Source organism: Eublepharis macularius, chromosome 12 (assembly GCF_028583425.1).
Source record: "Eublepharis macularius isolate TG4126 chromosome 12, MPM_Emac_v1.0, whole genome shotgun sequence".
Classification (NCBI taxonomy): Eukaryota; Metazoa; Chordata; class Lepidosauria; order Squamata; family Eublepharidae; genus Eublepharis; species Eublepharis macularius.
Genome location: NC_072801.1, coordinates 5,551,733 through 5,577,660, shown reverse-complemented (window position 1 = coordinate 5,577,660; position 25,928 = coordinate 5,551,733). Strand labels below are relative to the sequence as shown.

General features: G+C 42.4%; 1 protein-coding gene across 4 annotated transcripts in view; it reads left to right on the top strand.

The window, feature by feature from the left end:
* Positions 1–25,928, top strand: part of RBFOX1 (RNA binding fox-1 homolog 1) — a 489,827-nt gene that overhangs the window by 329,197 nt on the left and 134,702 nt on the right. For 3 of the 4 annotated variants that reach the window (XM_054992894.1, XM_054992893.1, XM_054992896.1), the window contains exons 3-7: positions 5,993–6,136; positions 9,438–9,491; positions 13,522–13,614; positions 15,418–15,478; positions 23,500–23,553. In XM_054992894.1, coding sequence (XP_054848869.1) covers positions 5,993–6,136; positions 9,438–9,491; positions 13,522–13,614; positions 15,418–15,478; positions 23,500–23,553 — 406 coding nt within the window. The remainder of the gene's footprint in view (positions 1–5,992; positions 6,137–9,437; positions 9,492–13,521; positions 13,615–15,417; positions 15,479–23,499; positions 23,554–25,928) is intronic. The other variant, XM_054992895.1, reaches the window with a different exon arrangement.

The window sequence follows — 25,928 nt, the reverse complement described above, 5'->3', positions numbered from 1 at the left end:
TAGCCCATGAATGTTAATGGCGCCTTACTGCTCATCTGGGTGGCTTCTGTTTGGGCACGGTTGTTGTGGCATGCAATTTGGGAGGGACACCCTCTCCCCAGCATGCCGCCAGGTTACAGTTGTCGATAGCCCGAGTAAAATATGTAATTGTTTATCAGGCTTTTAAAATTAAAAATACAGTCTCAGTGGAGCCACTGAAAAGTCATGCAGTAAATGGGTGGAAATGACCTTTTCCACAGAGATGACAAATGATGTCTCAAATCTCTGAGCCAGAAAGGTGCTGGACATTATAGCTGACATATATAGCATAGATTTATAGAACAAAGCTTGAGGGTTCCCCCCCCCCCAAGCAAGTTACTTTGGAACCTATTATTTTAAGTTGTGTGGAGGAATTCTTTGTCCCTCTCAGCTCTGGGCAACCAAGCACCCAACGTCGGCCTAATCAAAACTGAAATTATACACATCCTGGGGGTGCTGTGCATAGATGCATCCCCGCCCAGTGTACGGATTCTCCTGTTCCAAAGGTTGCATCTTCTGAATATATATATATATAAATAGATCCAGTTTTGCTGATGCTGTAACTTCATTGTCTATGTATTGTAATTGACACCATCAGATTCTGAGCATGCCAGTTCAGACACACCTGGAGAGTCCAAATGCAGGGAAAGATTTCCTCTGTAGTGTGTCAGTTAACCTTGTTGGAAGTGGGGTTCCAAAAGGCAATCTGTGGTGACATTCTGGGGTTGGGTGCCATGGTAACCCTGTGCGTGTGGAAGTAGTATCTGCTGCGGTGAGTGTAGGAGAAGGAGGGGAGTGGCTGTCAGAGCAGAACATTCCTGCTGAGTTCAATGAAGAAGTGATAACCGTGGGGACCCACCCGGGTAGGACAGATCAAAGAAAGGTTCAAGGCTACAAGTGCCTATATACCAGTGTCCGAAGTACAGGTAATAAGAAGGGCTTGAGCTTCTCTTGCAAACAAAGGGCTACGATATAGTAGGAATAACAGACTTGGTGGGATGATTCCCATGACTGGAATGTGGTAGTGGATGGGTAGGAGTTGTGGGATCTTCTCAAGCTTTTGCAAGCTCAAGCCCTCACTATCCCAGCAAGATGGAAACATGGTAAAGGCTCCAAGAAACCGATGTGGATGCACAGAGAGCTCCAGAATAAGCTAAAGGAGAAAAAGGACATGTTCAGGAAATGGAGAGAAGGACAGACCTCTAAAGAGGAGTATATGAGGGTTACTAGGTACTGCAGATCAGCCATCAGAGAGGCCAAAGCTCAGTACGAGCTGGGTCTGGCCAGGAGGGCTTGCTACAATAAGAAAAACTTCTACAGATATGTGAGAAGCAAATGCAAGGTAAAAGAGGCAATTGGACCACTGTTGGGAGTAGATGGAGAAACTCTGATGCAGGACAGAGAAAAAGCAGACAGGCTTAATGACTTTTTTGCCTCTGTTTTCTCCCTGAAGAACTCAGGCACATCTAGAGAGAGTAGAAAATGTGACAGGACACCTGGGGGGCTAGTTGACATTGGCAGAGAGGTTGTCAAGGGGCACCTGGCTGCACTGGATGAATTCAAATCCCCTGGGGCGGATGGTGTGCACCCAAGAGTGCTCAAATAACTTTCTAGAGAACTTGCAGAGCCTCTGTCCATCACCTTCAAGGTCTCCTGGAGAACTGGGGATGTGCCACAAGATTGGAGAAGAGCAAATGTTATCCCAATCTTTAAGAAAGGGAAGAAGGATGACCCAGGAAACTACAGGCCAGTCAGACTTCTGTTGCTGGGAAGATATTAGAGCAAATTTTAAAGGGATCAATCTGTAAGCATCTGAAGGACCACTTAGTGATCTGGGGAAGTCAACATGGTTTCGTCCCCTACAGATCTTCTCAGACCAACCTGGTTTCCTTCTTTGATTGAGTGACAAGCTTACTGGATTGAGGGAACTCTGTCGACTTGATTTACCTGGATTTCAGGAAAGCTTTTGATAAGGTTCCCTGTGACATTCTAATGGGTAAACTGGAAGACTGCGGACTGGACTATAGGACAGTTCAGTAGACAGGGAACTGGTTGGAGGACCGCACTCAAAGAGTGGTGGTCAATGATGTTTCTTCAGATTGGAGGGAGGTGTCCAGTGGGGTGCCACAGGGCTCAGTTTGGGGCCTGGTACTTTTCAATATTTTTATCAATGATCTGGATGCAGGGGTAAATGGGCTATTCATTACATTTGCTGATGATACCAAATTGGGAGGAGTGGCAAACACCCAAGAAGATAGAATTAAAATTCAACAAGACCTGAATACTCTGGAGAAGTGGGTGGTTGTGAACAGGATGCAATTCAACATAGATAAGTGCACAGTATTATATCTGGGCCACAAAAATGTGAAGCACAAATAGAGGATGGGGAATACACTTCTGGGTAGTAGTGTATGCGAAAGAGATCTTGGGGTAAGAATGGACTGTAAACTAAATAGGAGTAGTCAGTGTGATGCGATGGCAAAAAAGGTGGCAAACTCAGTCTTGGGTGGTATCAAAAGGGCCATTGCATCAAAATTGCAGGAGGTCATAGCCCCTCTCTATACTGCCATACCTGGAGTATTGTGTGCAGTTCTGGAGGCCTCACTTCAAAAAGGATGTGGACAAAATTGAGAGGGTACAGAAAAGAGCAACGAGAATGATCAGGGGTCTGGAGACTGAGCCCTACGAGGAAAGGCTGAGGGCCTTGGGAATGTTTAGTTTGGAGAAGAGGAGATTGAGGGGGGACATGATTGCTCTCTTTAAGTATTTGAAAGGCTGTCATTTGGAGGAGGGCAGGGAGCTGTTCCAGTTGGCAGCAGAGGGTAGGACCCGAAGCAATGGGCTTAAATTACATGCACAAAGGTGCCGGTTGGATATTAGGAAAAACTTTTTCACAGTCAGAGTAGTTCAAAAGTGGAATCAGCTGCCTAGGGAGGTGGTGAGCTCCCCCTCACTGGCAGTTTTCAAGAAAAGGCTGGATGAATCTTTGTCAGAGATGCTTTAGGCTGATCCTGCATTGGGCAGGGGGTTGGACTAGAAGGTCTGTGTGGCCCCCTCCAACTCTTCTGTGATTCTTCTGCTTCCACGTCTTCCTAAAGACACTCATCTCTTTGTGCAGATGGCCTCTTGAGGCCTCAATGCTCATTTCACAATGCAGGTGAATGATGCCAACTGCCAGAGTTTGTTAACCAAACCTTGTAATTCTTTACTTCAGACGCATTGCTAGGTTAGGACCGATGGATGTGGCCCGTAAGGAACTGTATTCTTGTTAGAGAGGCAGCACTAATACCCAGGAATAGGGCAGGGCTTTGTATTCACCACCACGGGAAAGGATTGGTCTTTTTTCTGAGAATAGGAGCTGCAGGCCCTCAGTTGCAAGCAAGATTGATTGGATGCTGCATGTTCCATTCTGTTATTTTGCTGCGCCTTGATATGGCTCGAAGTGGGAGTGGAAAACACACTTTGTTGTGTCATCATGACATGAGGCGTGTTTTGCTAGACACACGTTAGCATTTGCCGAAACAGACTTTTTCACATGATCCATTTATTCCTGATGTTCTTAGCAGTCAGTCCATAAGCACTGAAATCGATTAGTATGGTGTTTCCACACGTCTGCCCTTCTTTCTTCATTTTAACACTTGTAGAATTGGTTTATTTCTTTTTGGGGTGCCCTAAATAATCAGTAAAGAGTCCAGTAGCACCTTTAAGATAAGCTTTCGAGAACCGCAGCTCTCTTCTCTGGACCTAAATAATCAGGATTTTCAAGGTAGGGTGCTGCATCATCAGCGGCATCATTGGTAGCATCACAGCATCCCTCCCCATCTTTGTTTTTAGCACATGCTTAAGCTCCTCCACAGGACTTCTGCAATTTTTTTTTAAAAAATCATCAATTTCATAACATTATAAATGATCCAACACTGCAATAGTAGATGCAGCAGGTTCTCCGAATCCCCAGCTTTCATTTTTTTAAAAAGTAAGTCTCTAGCTTTTTCTGTTGTGGAAATACACCCTTTCCCTTATAGCTCTGCAAAGTAAGGAGCTAGGGACTTTTTTTTAAAAAAAATGAAAGCTAGGGATTCGGAGAATCTGCTGCATCTCTTATTGCAACATTGTCATAACAACCTAATATTGTAATAACAGATTCAGCAGATTCTCTGAATCTCCAGCTTTCATTTTTAAAAAAAGTCCCTGGCCCCTTCCCTTGAGGAAATATAACGAAAAAGGCTTATTTCTGCAGCTGAAGAGGCCAAAGGCTTCTTTTTTAAAAACGAAAGCTGGGAATTCAGAAACTCTGCTGCATCAATTATTACAACATTAGGTCCTTATGAGATTATGAAACTGACGATTAAAAAGAAAGCGAAACCAAGAGGGGGAAGGAAGGCAACGGGAGGGAGGAGTGGTTTGACTAGAATGAACAACCAATCACCAGAAAGTGGGTTAGAGGAGGGTGGGAGGGTGGCAGGACAAACGAAACATTCTGCGCAAAGAACAAAGGCATTTCAACGTCAGCTTTTAAAAAAATATCAGGGTAAAAGTGGTTTTAAGAAAACAAAACAAAAAAACCCAAAGTGAAACTAAGGACAAAAAAATGTGTGTAGAAATCAGGAGATAAATCGAAGCTGTGTGGGGCCAGAACTGACCGACTAAAGACCCCGTGGGGAAATGCCCCATGTTCCAACCTTTATTCCAGCCAGCTGCCCCTGCAAGCAAGGGTGTGCTGAATCTTGGTACTATTTCCAGGGGTCACATACTGGATGCTGATACCACAGAAGTGGGCTAGGGGGAGAATAGTACTGCACCACCACCCAGCTTGTACCCCAAACAACACCCTCCTTTGCCCCCCGCAGAACAGTTTGTTTTTATTTCAACTGTAGTTGTATCCTACCTCGGATAGAAGCTTCTTAAGCACCTCTTTCATTATTCAGCGTGAAACCTGAACTACTGTATTTGAGGATGCTGGAACAGTTACGAGCATCTTGGAGCTGTCTGTCACTGCATGTCACTTTGGGCAACAAAATTCAGTGCTGTTTCTGGAAGGGATCACTTTATTTGAATGTTGATTTGCGTATAACTGTAGTTTTTTGTCTACTTGTAATAGCAACCAAGTTTTTCAGCAAGCTTTGGAAGTGCCCTGCAGAAAGAAAAATAAACCCTGCCCACTTTTAAAAGGATGTTTTCTCTCTCTTTTTTCACTTTTCCTCCTCAGTCCATCTTCCTTCAGCCCCTGTTGTTTGCACCAGTTAATTAAGTTTATGAGCATTCAGAATTTTTTTTACCTATAAATGTGAATATATATACATATTCTACAGTATGATTAATTACGATTTCCATATTGTTGTGGAACTTTTTTTTTTAAGAAACAGCCCAGAATGTTGTTACCGTTCTGTTTTACAAAAGATTATTCATTTTAATCTTCAGATGACATAATGAAATGAATTGTTTTCATGTGTTCAAGGCAGCAAGGCTCTCTAACATTGCAATCCTAAGGAGAGTTACATTTTTCTAAGCCTGCTGACTAGTGGAGTTAGAAGGGTATGATTCTGTTTAGGATTGCACTGTATGTCTACTATCTGAGTAGGAATTGTAAGTGGAAGTAATGTATGGGTTGTGTTTTGAGGTTGAGCAAGGTCCTAGTAGCATGCGCTTTTCCTGTACCTATCGTGGTACGGACATGCTTTGGTACTTTGTGTTAAACTACTTCTGATGTCCACTTCTGGAAATTTGATCTTCACTAATGTATTAAAACCAGTCATCTGATTATGCATTTAAAGGCCAGAAATTGTCAATGTAACCAGGACTATATCACTTTCTTAATTTGCCTAATTTAACTGATTAATTATTCTTTTGTTAATCAACTGTTTATTTACTGGTGATCTGGGCTACACTGAAGTTTTCAGGGGGAGAAATCTTCCAATAGAAGAGCAATGCAGGAAGCTTGATTAACTATAATCCCCCCCCCCTTGAATTTTTTTAGCAGACAGATGACGCATCACAGAGTGACGGCCAGCAACAGACACAATCCTCGGAAAACACAGAAAACAAATCACAGCCGAAACGGCTTCATGTTTCAAATATTCCCTTCAGGTTCCGGGATCCAGATCTCAGACAAATGTTTGGGGTAAATATTTTTTTCCCTTTCCTTATTTTGCAAGAGAGGTCCTCCCCAGACTGTCATCCTTGCAGTTCTCAGGCCCAGTCTCATATTTCTTTGATGCTCTCAAACCATATCCATGTGCATCTCACCAGCCTCCTTCATGGGGCAGGAAGTCTGTGTTCAACTCCATGGGGTTGGCTCTCTGTTAATTTCATATACCCAACTCGGAGTCTGGGAAAATTGAAGTTTATTCCAGAATTCAAGTCTGCCTACAATTGCTTTCAGTTTCAAAGAGGCTGGTAGGATTGGATCCAGATTTTCCACTCACACAATAGAAAGAGTCCAGTAGCACCTTTAAGACTAACCAACTTTATTGTAGTGTAAGGTTTCAAGAACCACAGCTCTCTTTGTCAGATGCATCTGATGAAGAGAACTGTGGTTCTCGGAAGCTTATGCTACAATAAAGTTGGTTAGTCTTAAAGGTGCTACTGGACTCTTTACTATTTTGCAACTACTGACTAACATGGCTAACTCCTCAAGATATTTCTGTCAGCATCCTTGCCTCCCGCTGCCCCCTTGCTGCCCTCTGATCTCCCCACAACGCTGGAACAGCATGAGGTCACTGAAGTGTCTGCAGCAGGAAGAGGGAATAGTTGGAAATTGCTCTCCCTCTTCTCTTAGTCTGGATCCAACCCATCATGTAAAGCACAGAAAGTGAAGCAGCAGAATCCCACAGGTTGGCATAGCTCAACGGAGTCAGCAGAACTGGTATCCTGGGAGCGGCAGGCACTCACCTCCCATTCTTGGCAAGGCCAGCTGCCCTAGCTGAAAAATCTCAAGCACCTGGAGCAGAAACGAATATAGGCAGACCTGTGTGACAAATGGCCAGAGAAGCTGGGTTGCATTAGCAGAAAATAAGAGGAAAGGAGAGAAACAATGGGTCCTTACGGACAGAGTTACATAACATCAAACAAAGAGCTAGATTTCAAAGATAATCAGCAATCTAAGAGTCTCTCGAAAGACGCATTACACGAGGATGCTCAAGTGGAGGGAGGTGCAATGTTAGCTGGGAAACCGAGTTTTAAAAGACAGACAGAAAGTTTTGTCAATTTACCTCTCAACAGAGGTGGCAAAAGAAGATTGCTGCTCAGAGGGTTCATTTACTTCCTCTTCACCTCCCCGAAGGCTCTGTCAGTTTCACCTCCCTTTCTGGGAGGTGGAGAGGAAATAAACAAACCCTCTGAGCAGCAATCTTCTTTGTGGCTCTGTTGAGAGGGGAATTGACAAAGCTTTCCGATCTGCCTTTTAAAACTCGGCTTCCCGGCTCACATTGCCTCTCCCTTCACTTGAGCATCCTCGTGTAATTCGGCTTGTGTAGAGAGACTCTAGCAGTGGAGTCTTCCAGGCTTCCTCTTTTCTCCACCAGTGAAGGGAGGGGGACACACATCCTGGAAGCGCTGTGACTCCGGAAGAACCAGAGGGACACAAATAAGAAAAATGAACATGATGGGTGCACATATGACAGAGAATTATGAGGGCTTCCAAGATTGGCACCCAGCCTGTTACCAGGTAAGACAAAACAGAGTGGGAAACAACCTGTACGGACACCATCTTCCCTGACAAAATTGCCAATGGCCTGGAGCTTTGCAGGAATGTGATAGATTTCCAGCAGCGCTTTGTTTCCTGGTATTTTCTTTTCCTTTTATGTTCCTGGTTTGGCCTTTCATTTTGGTACATTGTGTTTTTCTGGTATTTGCAGGCATAATGAACAGCTTTGCATGGCCTTGTTAATGACATCTGAAATAAGGAAACATGACATTGTCAGTGATGTATTAGAAAATGTTACACTGTAAAAATGTGTCATGAACAAAAGTGGTGGTTCAGCTAATTCATACTAAATACTACTCAGTTTTTAGCAACTATATCCTTAGTTTGATTAAGAGAATCAATGTAGCTCTGTGTCATATTTGGGTGGAAGAGAGAAGCATGCTACAACTTATGCTGAGTGATGGGCAAAATCAATGACAGAAATGATTTCTTTGTACCCTTATCTGTATAAGAACAAGAGCAGGAATTTCTCCAGATTTTCTAACTTGGAATTATGGATCCATCTGGAAGTGCTGGAGAAATTGCCACCCCAAAGTGATCTGTTGTTTGTTTGCTTATGACCATTTAAGTTCCATTGATTAATTAGGTATGGAAATTTCTGTAAGCCACTTTGGGTTCACCCTCAGGAGAAAAATAGCATAGAATTAAATAACCCCAAAAATATGATGGCTAAGAAACTGGGCTGGCTAAAATTTTGTTGAAAGAAAAATTAAAGGCAAGCTCCTAAAGCAAAAGGTGGTGTTGAGGACATTCCAAAAAAATTTCACTAAAATGGGCGGATTTACTTTTTCAAGGGGTGGGTGCCTATATGTCTCTAGGGTGTCATCAAACTGCACCAGAAAGGGAACTTGGAGGTTCCTTTTGGGGTGAAGCATCCAAAGCTGTTCAAGGGAAACCAAATTGTCCCAGTATGTTTCACACATTCTTAGGGTTATGTCTTGCTGATGTTCAAATGCACATTAAATAGGAAGGGAACCAACATCCTCTTGAGGTCCCATTCATTTTGGTGAGACTTGTGCAGAAGAACTTCCTGATACTTATTTATATTTATTTATTAAAACATTTATACCCTGCCTTTCTGCGTAGTTCAAGACGGATTACGTTAATAGTTTTTAAAATTTTTCAGTTAAAACTAAAACAAAATAACAAACTCCAAGTCTCTCCCTTCCTCCCCACCTTAAAAACCGTATTTCTTGAGAGTTTCCCTTTAGTCATGCAAATAGCTTTCAGCCCCCTGGTGCCTTCCTGCCAGTTTATACAGCTATTAATTGTTTCTTATCAAGACTCCTGCTGTGCTAATTGCACAGGTAAATGATTGGCAAAGTCCAGAAAATGGGGCAGGATGAAGGCTGTGCCTCTATCCTGCATCAAAGCCGCTATTTACCTGCCCTGACAGCCGTATCCACCATCATCCCACAGCAGCCTGCAAGGGTTCTCATACACTCACAGAGCTCTCCGTCTGGCAATGGCCACCATACCGGCTGTAACAGTGTGCGCATCCCCCATATTTAAATGAATGGAGCAGACATAGCAAGAAGGGAGTTCCGTGCACGCGCCCTCACACTCATAGAGTTCTGGTGGTTATTTCAATTAGCTGCATTTCAGAATCCAGCTAATCTCTCCTCTCATACTGGGAACGCTTCATGTGGTACCATTTTACATGTTTCTAATGTATTGCTTTTAAAAATGCTCATGTGACTTCTTTGTTTCTTTGCAGCAATTTGGTAAAATCTTAGATGTTGAAATTATTTTTAATGAGCGAGGCTCAAAGGTAAGCAGTTGAATACACCTGTGGAAATGCTTAATTTATTTAAACTATTTGATATGTCAAAGAGAAAGCAACTGCACTCCTGTAACAAGCCCTTCTTAAGTATCTACTTTAATCGAAACATCTATTGGGCTTTCTCCCCTCCTTTTTGTCAATTTCCCAAACAGCATGAAATTTATTGGCCTAATTTTGAATCCTTTAAAAGGGGATAATTTTAACTACGATAAACTGTCACTGGTTAAATGAGAATATTGCTTTCTGCTTTTAAATATAATCAAATGTTGTCTGCTGATACTTTCTACTTCCCTGATAATTGCCTCACTCATTTTTGCAAAATTAGTTCAAGCTTGCAGAAAGAAGGGGGGGGGGATATTCATAGAATAGGTATATATTCTGCTTTTAAATGGAAGCAAGTAATATAATCAGATCTCCTCTGGTGTAATAACTTGATCAGATGTGATTGTTCCCATTTACAAAAGTGCAGATGTTTTCCCAGCTAGTTAAAAATGTCAATATGCTAACCCTTTTAAATTCAAGGTGTTCTCATATTTTTATAACAAAGTAAGAGAGTTAGTCTATGCTGTTTGAAAATATTTTATCTGAGAAGCAAAGAACACTTCTCAATGGGTTGGAGACCATCAGGGCTTTTTTTCAGTGGGAACGCGGTGGAATGGAGTTCCGGCACCTCTTGAAAATGGTCACATGGCTGGTGGCCCCGCCCCCTGATCTCCAGACAGAGGGGAGTTGAGATCGCCCTCCGCGCCGCAGAGTGGCGCAAAGGGCAATCTAAACTCCCCTCTGTCTGGAGATCAGGGGGTGGGGCCACCAGCCATGTGACCATTTTCGCCGAGGGCAACCCACTGAGTTCCGCCACCTCTTTTCCCATAAAAAAAGCCCTGGAGACCTTGTATCCATTCCACCAATGGCGACACTTTTCTCTGGCACAGGGAATTATCAGTTGTTGCCACAGGCTTTCCTGCCTATGAAAGAGCTCCCTACACCTGGAGGTCCCCTTGCTCCTGAGGAGAACACTGCCATTAGTGGAATGGATTGCCACATGCAGTTCTGAGACTGGAGAATGTCAGTTATGGGATAGTAACTGGGTCACCTGTAGTCTAAACTGGTAGGTTTACCCACTCACTGGGACATAGAGATTTCATAGAGACCTTGGTCTCATGTCCCTATGCCACCATGCAGGCAACCTGCAATGAAAAGTAGGACAAATCCACGTGAAATGATACACACACACGGGCTTTCATGCAAGAGCTCTCAGTACAGGCGATAAGTATGGTGGCATAAGGTTCAAGGGGCCAAACCTTACCACCATACTCTAGAGAGCCAGTTTGGTGTAGTGGTTAAGAGCGGCAAGACTCTAATCTGGAGAGCCGGGTTTTATTCCCCACTCCTCCACTTGAAGCCAGCTGGGTGACCTTGGGTCAGTCACAGCTCTTTCAGAGCTCTCTCATCCCCACCCACCTCTCAGGGTGATTGTCGTGAAGATAACAACAACACACTTTGTAAACCTGTCTGAGTGGGTGTTAAGTTGTCCTGAAGGGCGGTATATAAATCAAATGTTATTATTCATTATTATTATACAATGTTCCCCAACATGTGAGTAAACCATCAGTACTGAAAGAGAGGAAGGGATACTTAGATGATCTCTTTCTGATCATGGTCATTTGGCTACAAGCCTTTCTCACCTGCCCCTGATGTTGTCCCCTCCCCGATGGGAGAGGAACCTTGTACTGATTAGGGAAAACAATGCATCAGAGCATGGTTGATATTCTGCTGCCGTTCTGATGTGGCATTCACACAGTCCCAAGGACACTGTAGAATTCTGGTACAGTCTGCATGGGTCACACAGGGTCTCCAGGCAGCTACCAAAACGACAGAAATGAAACCTTCTGTTCATATCATGCCAATCTGCAGAGGAAGCCAAGACCCTCTTCTTTTAAAGAAGACTACAAGAGAGGAATGATTTTATTTGGGTGAGGGGAAGAGAGTGAAAAAGAAAATGCTAGCATTTGAGGTTCTTTCAAAAGGTTGGGCTGAATTTCTGATCACTATGCGGACTGTTTGTCTTTTTGTAGAAAAAGCTTTTTATATCATTGAAATGTTAAGTTTTGCTGTTAATTGTAGGTGAAATGTTTGGAAGCTTAAAATGCAAGTTTGTATCTATTATATCATTAAAATGGTAGCAAAGTCAGACAACAATGAATTGCTTAAAGTAGTACACTAAACCATGCATTTTGGTCTGATGAGTTTTTGACTTTTAATATCCCATTTTTGGTTCATAAAGTGGACTCAGTGAACCCAGTCATGAGCACTGCATGTATTTGGTCCTTCTTGCACCAAATATACATAAATTATTCTGCACCGTTCCTTTTTATGATGGGAAGCTGCCCTCCAAAACGGCTCTACTTGGCAGCCAGTGTCACAGCTGCATAGCAGGCTAAGTCCTGTCATGGTGGAAGAGGGAGGCAGTCAGCAGCATCCTCAGAAGGAGCATCTGCAGACCAATGGCTAGATTGATTCAAGCCCCTTGCCTTCATAATAATGACATATGCAGTAGCCATGATGACTATCAAATAGAACTAGGGTGCCCTTAAGTACAGCGGCAAGGGCGCTTTGCAGGCCTCTCTTACTGAGCAGTGTGCAAACGTCTAGCTGAAGCGGTGGTCATGCACTGCACTGCTTCGGACAACCTATTTCTGCTTGACTCCCATCAATTGGAGACTGCATAAGTGAGTGTTTTCAAAGAGGGAGGCAGGGAGGGAGGGAGGGAGAAGAGTCATGAAGAGAATCTATCCAAAGTGTAACACTTTAAGCAAATTCTATTGACAAGAGTTGCAGGAACGACAGTGGGCTTGTTGGCGCATAGCCCCAGCATGTGTGTCCAGCATTCTGTGGAGTGCGGGAGCAAGAATTGGGCTCATGTGTTAACCCCCCTCCTGACTTTTCAGAGGGTGTTTAATGTGAACCAGGGCTTATCTACTTTTTTCCCTTTGATATGCACAGCAAAGAGCAACATAATAAATATACTCACATAGGCCACGATTCACATGAAACGTTCTGTGCATAGTGCAAGGCGTGTGAGCCTGTGGCTTGCTCTGACACTCTACTGCATGTCAAATATGTATGCCCGGGCCATGTGTAAATCGACCCAATGTCAGATGTGTGAACAGTTTTGCAACTGAAAGGAACATTAAGAATGGCAACATGGAATAGTTGAACATTGCTCCAATTGGTTGCATTTCTGAATTCTGTTCTTTCTTTACTCATATCACATAATTCTGCTTTATCTTTTGTGACAGTTAGGAAAGTTTATTTCAACCTCAACTTTGTTTTGTTGGCGGTGCTTATTTTCTTCCTTTTTCTTTAAGGAGAAAAAAAAAAGTCAAAGTTGTAGACTTGAACAAAATTATGAACAACCCTAGTGCTGCATGACAAACATTTTTTAAAATCACAATAGCATGAGCAATTAGCCAACTTTCTAGATTAGATTTGCATTTGGCATTGAAATTTGTTGCACACATTTTGGTTTGTACTTATGACCAGCTGACCAAAAATCTGCATGCTTTCTTTTCTCACAATTTATTTGTTTTCCTATGTGATAACATCGCTCCATTGATTTAGATGTTTCTTTTTTTCCTTTTCATTAGATTTCTTTTTTTTTCTCTGTAGTGACAATCTAGAAACAAAGTAAATAAATAAATAAATAAATAAGGTATTTTGGTGTTCATTCTTTGACATTCTTCAGGGGATATGCTCTAACTGATGAAAGCGAGAGAGAGAGAAAGAAAAAAAGTTGTTCACATTGGGTCGCTTTATTAATTGCACATCTCGGTACGATTATAATTTTTCTAATTTGCATGTTACAGAAGCGAAGCAAGAACGAGAGCCTATTAAATTAAAGAGAGACAGAAAGTGAGAAAGAGAGAGAAACACAAAAGAGAACATAAGCAAAGAAGTGGTCATTGTCTGAAATAATGATATGCATGTTATTTTCCCCCCTCTTCCCACCTGCATGTAGGGATTTGGTTTCGTTACTTTCGAAAATAGTGCTGATGCCGAAAGGGCGAGGGAGAAATTACACGGCACCGTGGTAGAGGGCCGTAAAATCGAGGTGCATGTTCAAAATATTTTCCTTTTCATCTTTTTTATAAATGTCTGCTTCACTCTCATTTGTTGTTTCCGATGCATCGTTAGTGTCCCGTGTGCTTCCCTTTTTCCCTTCCCATTGTTTTTTTAAATATATATCTATCTATATTTATTTATATATATCAATATGTATGTGTGAGAATATATATAAATAAAGATAATCTGGCCTTACTTGGGTTTATAAGTTTTTTTTTTAATTAATTTTGTAATTCTTATAATTATTGCTGAAAGTTGTATGACCGAGAAGTGATAAGCTTTTAATATTTTGCTGTGCTTTGAAAGGTTTTGTAAATCGATGGGTGCAATAGATTTTAACAAAATTGGAAAAATAAAAGAAAATTAAGTGGCAAAGCAAAACAATAAGATCGTTTTGTTTTTTATTTTATTTTGTTTGTTTTCCAATGCAGGGTTGATGCAGGATCCACAGTGGCTTTCCAAATTATTCAAATGGGGAAATCTGAGCAAATAACAATGAATATTCTATTAACTAAAACTGAAACAAAAAGTTTGTTTAATTTTTGAACACTCACTACTTTGCCCAAGAAGGTTTAAACCCTGTACGTTTAGTCTAAAAATGTGCCCCCTGATTTTCTTTTCTCTATGACCACTGGCTCCCCGTCAACACTGCCTAAATCGTTATTTGTTAGAATTTAAAAGAAAAAGACAGAGACAGAAATAGAAACAAAAAAGAAATTACCAATTGAAAATGCTGTCGTCTTTTGAGTAAGATGTCGCATGTTTTGCCTTTCCATTTTCCCCCCTTCGACCGTAGCGCTTAGGGCCCTCACCAAACTCTCAGTAACCATGGTAACTGTATACATACCCCATGCCGGCGATGGTGCTGAATGGTAAGTGGCAAAATCCATCCGCCGTTTCACGTATATTTTTTAAGCGCTGATATATACCACGTGGAGTTTTTTTGACTTGTCGTATTAAGTTTTCTTGATGCTCTCTCTCTATTTTTTTTTCTATATCGGTACGCCTGTAAATTTGAGTGTCCATTTAAGCAAGCCTTGGAGACACTGACTGGACTGAGAATATGACTTTTGTGCACATCTTACTCAGATTGTTAACTCCATATTGTGTTAAATAATGCACCCTCTTTTATCCTTTTGTTAGCTGTGATTTTGAAAGCTTGAATGATTTTGTTAGTTTTCTTGCCATGAACAAACAAGGCTCATGTTTCCCAGTGTTGAATGCTACATGTTGCTTTTCCAGTGGAACCTCTCTTTAAAAGGGTTATGTTGCATACTGCTTAGATCCGTCTGTCCTCCCCCCCCCCTATTTCATTTTGACCTTTAATTTCTTCCGTTGTACATTGTCTCTTTCCCCCTTTCTACTCCACTGCATGTTCCTTCATATGGTATTTTCTCTCCTCTTTTTTTGGAAATTTTCTGTTTTTAAATATTTTATCATTTCAGTGTTACCATGGAACAAAAAGCATGCTCTTAAATCTTCAATTATGCAGAACCTTTTTAATTTGCTTTTAATGTCTCTTTATTAAAGTTTAAAGGAGATGATGTTACTTTATTGAAATGATTTGTAAGTTTTTTTTAAGAAACTGGTGATGAGAGTAAATGTAATTATAAATAGTATGATTTTGTTATGTGCTTCCTGCCTTTTTTTACTTTCTTTTGAACTTTTTTTGGGATATAAATTAAATTGCATTTATACATAACTAATGCCAGTTATAATGCACGTCTTTCATTAGTATCATGGAAAATCTGTTTTGCAGAAATGATTCTGATTCTTTATTCTATGTGCTTAGGTAAATAATGCGACAGCCCGTGTCATGACAAACAAAAAGACTGTAAATCCATATACAAACGGTAAGAATGTTGAAATATTTCTTCAGATTTTGCACCCCAACACATTTGTGCACTGCTCTCAGGCCCCTCCATCCTACGTTTACACTATGGATACTTTAAGAACTTAACAGCACTCGAAACTAGGGTTGTAACAAGTCCTCTTTTCCTTTTTATCCGATTTCTCCCTGAAATCCAACAATGTTTCCTCTTTTTAAGAATTTGGGGTCAGTATCTAATCAATTCCACTTTGGTCAAAGAGAAATTAAAGGAGAAGAAGAGCAGGAAGGAAGATTCTGCAGAATTTTAGACTCTAACTCTGTAGATGCTCAGAGGCAGGCTGTGCCTTAAAAACCTTTCTGTCCTCCTATCCAAGCACCACCCTGTGATACTTAACATAAAACCATTGCAAGAGCTAAAGTTACAAAAGGGTGTAAATAAAAGAGAAATCCTTCTCTGAAAGAAAGAAAAAAAGAGAATAAGAGAATCAATTGGTACATCTGAATTTTGGAAAAGAAATTCCCCTCTCCACAACCATGCTACTCTGAATGTGTAAAAATGTTCTATAAGCACATTGTTGTTGCTTCTGGTTTGGCACAATTCTTTGTACCATCTGGCATCCCATCTGAAGCCGATTTTTTTTTTCTTTTCTGCAAGTTGATGGTCTCTTTTGAGTTCTCCCTAGAGCTTAGGAACGGGCCATATCATAACTTTCTACTTGGCCCAGTTCCTCTTTCCATAACCCCATAGCTTTCTGATTGACAATCTTTTTTCCCTGAATCTCCTCCCAAAAAAAGACCAAAAGGAAATTTAACACAGCTGATCAATAACAGCAGTTTCTTGCAGCCAGGCGAGGCAGGCATCAGCCATGAAATAAGATGGGCCTTATTTTCCCTCTCTATCCTTGAGCTCGTTAGTGAGATGGTTTTTGTTGTCAAAAGTGGGGCCAAGACAAGTGGGCGGCTTTATTTTTTAATGATTCTGTCATATTTATCTCTCCCCGCCACTGGAAAATGAAAAATAAAATAAGAGTTCTCAGCTTGACATACAATTATTAAGCTAGTTAACCATAAATCAGGGTGGAAGAATGTTTGGAAATTTCTCCTGCTCTTCTAGGGGAAAAAAGAAAGAAACCTGATTTCCCCCCCCACCCCCCCCACCCCGCCGCCTCATCTGAATATGTCTACACCAAGCAAAGCATCATTTCATTGTGCTTGAGAGTTTCCAAAATATGCCATCTCAGTGGAAATCAAAAAACAGTCAGATAGACAGGAAAGTTTGATTGGGTCACAACAACAGATTATTTTACTTTGGCACTGACAAACAGGATTTTATCCATACCTTTTATATTTAAGGGGATTGTGCATGTGTGTGCTTGAGGGCATGGGTGTCAGTTTTAGGGGGCTTTTCCCCTTCAGGTTGAGTCTGCGTTCTTTCCCGTCAATGCAAAATGGCCAGGATTTTTTGAGTATCGAAGAAAAATCCAACCTAAGGGGCAAGGAATACTTTCCAACATTTGACAGTCTTGATGGCCCAGCAACCATTTTTAGGAGGCATGAGCAAAGTAGGTTGTGATCTGACAGGCTCCACTGGGGCCCCATGCAGTGCTACATAAGTTGCTGGCACTGTGCAGTTCTTCGGTCATGCACAGATTGTACACAACCTGTCACTCCCAAACATTAGAAGTCCTCCTGAGAATTTAGCCTTGCTCACTTGCTCTTCTCCTATTGTGTATCAAATATGGTGTGTGACTGCTGTACAATCTGGCCTGCCTATAATTTACACAAATGGGTCATATGAAGAATGGATGTACACATCTCTAGATCTCTAGATGTGTACACTTAAGCCTGAGATGCTTTGCAGAGAATGTTTTAGGGGACGATCTGTGCATGAGTCCAAGTCTTGCTCCAGCAGCCTTCACACAGAGAACTTCCATGCTAGGGTACTGGGTGGACTGGTCCTCAGAAGGTATACTCGCCAGTGGAACTTGACATACCAAGTTCCTCTTTCAGGCACCCAATCAGCTGTCCAGGTGATAGAACTCTTTTCACTCTTAGCACAATGGTCTATATATCTTTAGGTTCTTGTTGATGTCTCTAAGTCTTGCCACAGAACTTTGCAAAAGCTGTAGGCATCTGGACACATCTGAGTTACCATTAGCCCTAAAGGGGAAACAATTTCATCTCTCACTCGTCTTTGAAGACGTGCAGGGAAGCACACACAGATCCATGATTATCCTCAAATGCTGGAAAGACTAATCCAGGGTCATACAATGAATATCGCTGTTTGTTGCCAATATTAGGTCTTGTAGCTAGGGGAAATTCTCCCCCAAATCCCAACATTACCTCACCTTGTTTCCAACGTGGAAGCAGTATGTCCAGATTCTTGGTTTGTTTGGGATTTGTTTTTGAGCCCTGTGCGTGTGTCCTTTGGTCCTCTTCCACATTTCCAGTTTTGATGTGATCATATACATCACATAATGTTGTATCAATATTATTTTTGGCGTAGTGATTTATCAATGGGCAGGAGAATGTTTCTCTACGACCCCCTGCCCAATGCACCCTGAGATCCTTCCTCCTCACACAGTTTTAGCAGCTGCTCTTCCTCTGGCAATGCTAAGAACTCTTCTGCCTACTCCTCGATCCTTACAAGCGGGTCTGGAAAAAGAGGCTCTGCCTCTGAGACCTCCCCACTAGTGCTGGGCACCAGCGGGCCAGCAGGGCAGGCTTTGGACTTCTTCCCCCCACGAACACCCTTGCCCCACACTCTAACCTTCATGGTGCTAATGGGCTTTGTGGTTGACTTGATAAGGCATCCACTAGGCTTGGCCCCTGAGCCTGGCAGTGGCACAGAGACCGAGGTGGGGTCAGAGCCCTGACCCACCACCCGGGCACCTTCCCAGGCAGGAGAGGTGCTCTCAATAAGGGTCCTCAACGGAGGAATGCACTAGGCTTGGCCCCTGAGCCTGGCAGTGGTGCAGAGACTGGAGTGGTGTCAGAGCCCTGACCCACCACCCGGGCACCTTCCCAGCCGGGAGAGGTGCTCTCAATAGGGAATCCACTAGGCTTGTCCCCTGAGCCTGGCAGTAGCACAGGAGCAGGTGCTTCAGAGTCCTGAAGCACCAGAATCTCAATCACAGGCTTCAAATAACACCCTATGTGACTGAGAATCCAACAGCAGTTCCTCCCTCTCTAACTGCCTTCGGGAAACTGAAACCACTCACCTGAGAGCTGGGGGTGATATATCCTTCTGCTCTCTTAGAGCAGAATGGGAACTCTCTGGTTGGCAGCCAGAGCTGCCTATCAAGCTTTGGAGGGCTGTCATTGGTGTTCCCAGGGCTGCAGAAGGGCTGCAGAAGTCCATCCTCCCATTGCCTAGGGAATAGATTGATCAGCACCAGGCTGTCTGTACTGATGAACCAAAAAATGGACCAAACAAACCACCTAAAAATCATGGCGGTTCATCTCGGTTCATCAAAAATGTGCCCCGATGAACTGCTGGTTTGCAAACCATGAACCAGCCCGGAGCGTGATGAACTTCAGTTTGTAATTTGGATTTTGCCCATTCCTAGCTGGAGTATATGGGCACATAAGGAATGCACTGCCCCAAAAGGGTTTACACAATAAAATCAAGTTTGCTTGCTTTGCAGTGTTTTATCAAAGTGCAAGTATTATCGGTAACATGGAATGAGGTCGATATTAACTGAATTCTGCAGTTTGAGAATTAATATTAAAAAAGAATTCAGGAGAAGTAGAATACAGTGTGATCTCCTGGAGTGGTGCTCAGGAGAACTGATCCAATTATTTTGAATTTCTTATCCCTGCTGTTTCAACCCCCATGTCCCTGTTTTGATTATTCCCTTGTACTCAGTGCCTTTTTCCTGGAAAATGTATGGATTTGTCAATGTCTTTTGACGATCCAGAAATCACCATTGTATGCTGGGCTTTTTTTCTGGGAAAAGAGGTGGTGGAACTCAGTGGGTGGCCCTCGGAGAAAATGGTCACATGGCTGGTGGCCCTGCCCCCTGATCTCCAGACAGAGGGGAGTTGAGATTGCCCTCCGCACCACTGAGCAATCTCAACTCCCCTCTGTCTGGAGATCAAGGGGCAGGGCCACCAGCCATGTGACCATTTTCAAGCGGTTCCAGAACTCAGTTCCCCTGCGTTCCCCCTGAAAAAAAGCCCTGATTGTATGTATACTCTCTCTATAAGTTGCATGCCTATGATATAAACACTCTAAAATGTGCATACACATGACAAAGAAATCTAGAAAACCAGTATAAAATAGCAGGGAACTGGAACCACTGGTCACAGTAATAATGAATTGAAAAAGTCATGAGATCAGGAGCATTTGCTCATCTCTTTCGTTCGGGAATAAGACCAGCACCGGCCCCCATGATTGACTGTCAGTATAAAGCCTCTGGATTGGCCTTACTATTATTCCCCCGCCTCCATGCAGAGGGTTTTTTTTTCCCTCCAAAAGTTTCAGTCTGAGGAGGAGCCGAGTGTTGTGACAGCAAGACAAATTCACAGAATTACACCCACGGTGGCAAATTTACCTCTCCCAACCGCTAACACAGGGTTCCTTGGCAGTTCTTCATTCAGATATGTCAAGCCTCTCCTTACACTTGATTAACCCACACAGTTACGGGCCAGCACATACCTCATTGACAAGACAAAGTAAAGTTTAATTGCTGTTATTTTCATGATGAATGAAGTCCTTCCTGGGTGAGCTTCACCGGGTTAGATGATACAGCCATCAAATCGGGAGTGGGAAGGAAATGAAATATGACTGCGACTTTCAGCGAGGAGCATCGATCTGCATCTTCCAGACTACCGTTCCCCCACCCCCTTCCTTGGATAAATTGTGGTGTCATTAGTATAACTTAAAATCTGAGGGTATCTCTCAACCTGTTTGACAGAAGGACCTGAAAAATCAAGAAAAGCAGCCAAATCATTCATATTTTGGACTGTGCAGATGGAAGAGGGGAAGGGAAAGTAGGTTTCCAGCCAGTAAGTATGTGAGTGGCTGAAGCATTAGCCTTAGAGCAGCTTTGGTAGATTACCCCCAGTGCCCCAGTTGGCTCTTAGCTTTTTAAATTACCTTTTCTTCTTTATTTTCTTGTGTTATGGAAAAACATGTGTTGAGGCAGATTTGGGCAAGCAGAAAAATGACAAGAAACGTAACATAGAAAAACTGGACATTCTGATTCTGGAATAAGATTTAGATATTTTCCTATTTAAACTGGAATTACAGGGGATTGAAATGGAGCAGAGATAGTCTCCAGAACAATAAAAAGAATGATATGGGGGGAAATCTGCTCATTCATGGTAACAACCAAGTAAGCAATCTAGGGGAGGCAAAGAAAGTCAGGTAGGTGAATATGAAAGCAACTAAGTCCTACCTCTTGGAACAGGTTCCTGGGGGCTGACTCTTTGTTGTTTCAGAAACTGAAAACCTGCCAATCCCTTTGGTTACCTGGAAACTACTCAATTAGCAAGTTTCATGGCCAGCACTGTTGGCAGCGCTCTTAAGTGTCACCAAAAGCAAGCTCATAACTTCCTCTTTTAGCAAAACACCAGGGTATCCGTGTCCAAGATGCTGAGCCTGAAACTAATTCCCCCAGGGCAGCCAGGGACCAAGATTGCAGCTCGATGGGCCTTCTTTACAGCAGCAGCCAGTACTTCCAGGTGGGAGCTACATGTCCTGTTCTAAAGAGCAGCCTTCTTTGGGAGCGTTACCTGACGTCTGGCTTACTGGTGATTGGATAGAATGGTTCCAGGATGGAATGGTGAAACTGATGTTGGCTTTTTGACCATCTTTGATAAAGAACTGAAACGGGATCTACAGCGAACCGGTCACGCCATTAGATGGTTTCCTTTCCATCCTGCACACCTTGACCCACAATTGGCATTGATGGACTTTATGCACCTTATATCAAGAACTGTTTACAAAAAGCAATATTGAATGTTGTTAAATGACTGTTCATCATAGAATCATAGAATCACAGAGTTGGAAGGGGCCATACAGACCATCTAGTCCAACCCCCTGTCCAGTGCAGGATCAGCCCAAAGCATCTCTGACAAGTATTCATCCAGCCTCTTCTTGAAAACTGCCAGTGAAGGGGAGCTCACCACCACCTCCCTAGGCAGCTGATTCCACCTTGGAACTACTCTGACCGTGAAAAAGTTTTTCCTAATATCCAGCCAGTACCTTTCTGCATGTAATTTAAGCCCATTGCTTCGCGTCCTACCCTCTGCTGCCAACTGGAACAGCTCCTTACCCTCCTCCAAATGACAGCCTTTCAAATATTTAAAGACAGCAATCATGTCCCCCCTCAACCTCTTCTTCTTCAAACTAAACATTCCCAAGGCCCTCAGCCTTTCATCGTAGGGCTCTGCCTCCAGACCCCTGATCATTCTTGTCACTCTCCTCTGCACCCTCCCGATTTTGGCCACATCCTTTTTGAAGTGAGGCCTCCAGAACTGCACACAATACTCCAGGTGTGGCCTGACCAAGGCAGTATAGAGAGGGGCTATGGCCTCCTGCGATTTCGATGCTATGGCCCCTTTGATACAACCCAAGATTGAATTTGCCTTTTTTGCCACCACATCACACTGACTGCTCATATTTAGTTTACAGTCCACTCTTACCCCAAGATCCCTTTCACATATACTACTGCCCAGAAGTGTATCCCCCATCCAGTATTTGTGCTTCCCATTTTTGTGGCCCAGATGTAATACTGTGCACTTGTCTTTGTTGAATTGCATCCTATTCACAGCTCACTTCTCCAGAGTATTCAGGTCTTGTTGAATTTTAATTCTGTCTTCTTGGGTGTTTGCTACTCCTCCCAATTCCGTATCATCAGCAAATTTAATGAGCAGCCCTTCCACTCCTTCATCCAGATCATTGATAAAAATATTGAAAAGTACTGGGCCCAAAAATCAATTGTATTGAATGCACTAGCACTTTATGTATAGGTCTAAAGGTGGGAAGATTACGTGTACTGGTATGTTGATGGTAAATTGTGCACAGATGAAATAAGAACAAGTTAATTATTTTGTAATTGTTGTAGTAGTACTTTATTTCATTAGAACATCACGATACTTTGATACGTTACTGTCCTAAAGAGCAAGCAAAGACCTAGCTCAAAGGCTCAGATCGGCCCTAGACTTACCCAGAATTATTTGCAGCCAGGGGCATCATTGGAGTGGGACTTTGGGATGCATGTCTGGGGCCGCAGTTTGCAAGCACAGCTGGCTTGTATCTGGCATGTCAAATCTTCCTTCTGAGAGGTTATGCATAGAATCAGGCTGTTCTGTTGCCCTCCATATTTTGTGTTCAGAGGCTGTGTGTTGAAATGGCAAGATGGGATATGGAGGAACTTGTTGAATGTTTATTCTCTTCTTTGCATTTGAGTCTTTGTTACAACAGAGTGTCCCCACAGAACTGTTAAGTTCAGAGTCTAAAATTACCTGTTTGAAGTACCAGGGCTGATTAGAAGGAACCTGTGGGATACTGGGGAGCAGGTGAGACATGGTGCAAACTGCAAAACCAATTCCATGCTGTTCTCCAACACCCTGCCTTGTATGGCTTGCAGTAGGGGGAGCACTCATATAGCATATGGAACCCAACTTTGATTCCTGGTTGATCCTGGCAGATAACCTGGAAGAGCTCTACATGCAGTGATATTTGGAGACTTTAAGACAAGAACAGTCCACCCAAGTACGTCCTGAGAGGATTCTACCATGCAGGTTTGAATGAGTTCTCAGGCCCTGTCTTGTGTCCGCTATGAGGAAAAGGTTGTTTCTAACCCCAGAAAAAAACACAAATAATTTCATTGCTATTTTTATTTCATTTTTCATATACAGAGGATATTAAAGGGATATTCCTTTGACCATTTCTTCCAGAGTGCCATGAAGAATATAACTGCCTACAGAACTTTATTATAACCATTTATGGATAGCCATATTTTTCTGCACTCTCTCTTTATACACAGGCACACAAACACCCCAACTCATTTTGGTTTTATATGTTTACTGTAGGTTGGAAATTAAATCCAGTTGTTGGTGCCGTCTATAGTCCAGAATTCTATGCAGGTAAGAATATGTTTCTGTTCGTGTGTGTTTTGTTGTCATGCCAAAGGAATTGATCCCAAATAGTGTTCGAATGCTTTGCATTACATTCATGAAACTAATTGCATTATATATATAATTAAGGCAAGAAAATTCAGCACTGAAAGTTAAACCAAATGAGAGATTGGAATTTTTTTAATCTTTTATTTACTGTGCTCCCCTCTCCCACTTGATAAACAGTAGCCAAAGGTAGCACCAATTCAAACTGGGAGCATGATGTAGCAAGCCGGGGTTAATTCTTTCCCCCAGGCTATTTTTTAAAAAATCCAGATCATTTTTTTGACCATTGGGAGGAAACACATGGGTTGCCTATTTGGCAGTTTTGAATTTTCCCCAATGGGGCAAATATTTGCATTCCTTTTTTTTTTTTTTGCACTTTTTATCCTATCTTTCCTCTAAACCTTAGAGTGCTCCAGGTTGCTTACATGGCTCCCTCTCTTCCATTTTTCCCACTCTACAACCCTGTGAGGTAGGCTAGGCGAGGCTGAGAGATTATGACTGGCCCAAAATGAAGCTTCCTGACTGACTGGAGATTTGAACCGGGGTCTGTCAAGTTTTATCCTGATGCACTAACCACCACAACACCCGGCTCTTGAGGGGAGGGCGTGAAAATGATGCGCAGGAAAACAACACACAAACAAAAGTTCAATTCCCCCCTTCCTGTATCATGGTTGTGATTCAAAGCTGGGCCTCTCAGAATTGCTATTTCCAAAGGGCGAAATATCTCCTGTCACAGATCTTCTGGCCTCTGATCTGGTTTCACCAGAATCTCCCCCCGCCCCCGCCACAACACACACACAGCGTTTAATAATCTGTAGCTTACCTGTGTTCAGATATTTGGCCACTTGCTTGTGTAAACGGAAAGTGCATGTTCATGAGGACATGGTGGCTGCCGCCCAGACTATCAGACCATCATTTTCTTGGCCAAGTTCTCTCCTGATCAAATCATGTGTGTTGGGGTGAGGAAATTCACAATGGGATGACCTCCCATTACATGGTGGGTGAGTGTAATGTGAAGATCCAGGGATGCTTTTTTGTAGCAGCAACCTCAGCCGTTTTCACACTGCTTACTGGCCACGGAACATCATGCCAAGCTCCCGGAACGACAGCATCTTCCTGGCACAATTTCATGTGAGAACTGGCATTATGACAGGAAATTGTGCCAGGAAGACAGTCGTTCCAGGAGCTTGGCATGATGTTCCGTGGCCGGTAAGCAGTGTGAAAATGACCCTCCTCTATATGATAATTTGTGTTTCCACCAACAGATGAAATCCCACCCACCCACCCCCCACACAACCATACTGAAGAATCTTCTGTGTTACTCGTGAACAGAATTTGTAATGGCAAATTATTACATTTCTCTCTTTTCTTGCTATATCGAAAAAGAAGTAGTAGTGAATGGCATCTGAGAGATCAGGTCCAAGGGCAAGATAGGAGTCTTCTTGTTTAAAGTTTATATCCTTAGTCAGAACAATGGTTGCTCTCATCAGGTTTACCCGTGTAACCTACCAAACCCAATCGCTCTTGACCAGATTAAATGAGAGACATTGTCCGTTTGATATCAAACACTTGAAGTGAATGGCAAATATTGTTATATGCTGATTGTATAATTTTCAGTTCCTCTCTCCTCAAGCTTTTGTAGAATTAACAACCCAGCCTCTAATTGCCTTAAAGAGTTGCCCATGAAGAATTCACATATTTTATAAATTAAAGTCAATATTTTCAGTCTCTCTGGAAAGTAATTTTCTCAATTTAGTGGACTTTCCCCCAACATTTATTTTGACTCTTAATTATAAAATGGCAGGTTATCGATTTTGGCATATAACCTCATGGAGTTCCCCAGTGTATTTTATAGCTAACCTTGAGAGTAAGATATTTGGCCCTCTTAATGAGGATCTTTAATTACCATTAGAATGGTATGAATTTAGTGGTGTGATTTATAGTGTCTTGCTCGAACTTTGAAAGATGTAGAACTTCCTATTACAGGTGTTTGGGTTTTCCCCCCCTAATTACTGGTATTTACTTATTTTGGTCATAGATCCAGAGGAGTTAGCCGTGTTAGTTTGTAGTTGCAAGATAGTAAGAAGTCCAGTAGCACCTTTATTGAGGCATAAGGTTTCCAGAACCACAGCTCTCTTCATCTGATGATACATCTGTCAAAGAGAGCTGTGGTTCCCGAAAGCTTACGCCTCAGTAAAGTTGGTTAGTCTTAAAGGTGCTACTGGACTTTTTACTTATTTTGGGTGGCTTGAGTGAAGACCAGGCTTTGCTTTAAATCCATTTTCATGATGACTTTAGAGGCATCTCCCATTTTCAGAGATTTGCAACCTTCCTTGCAA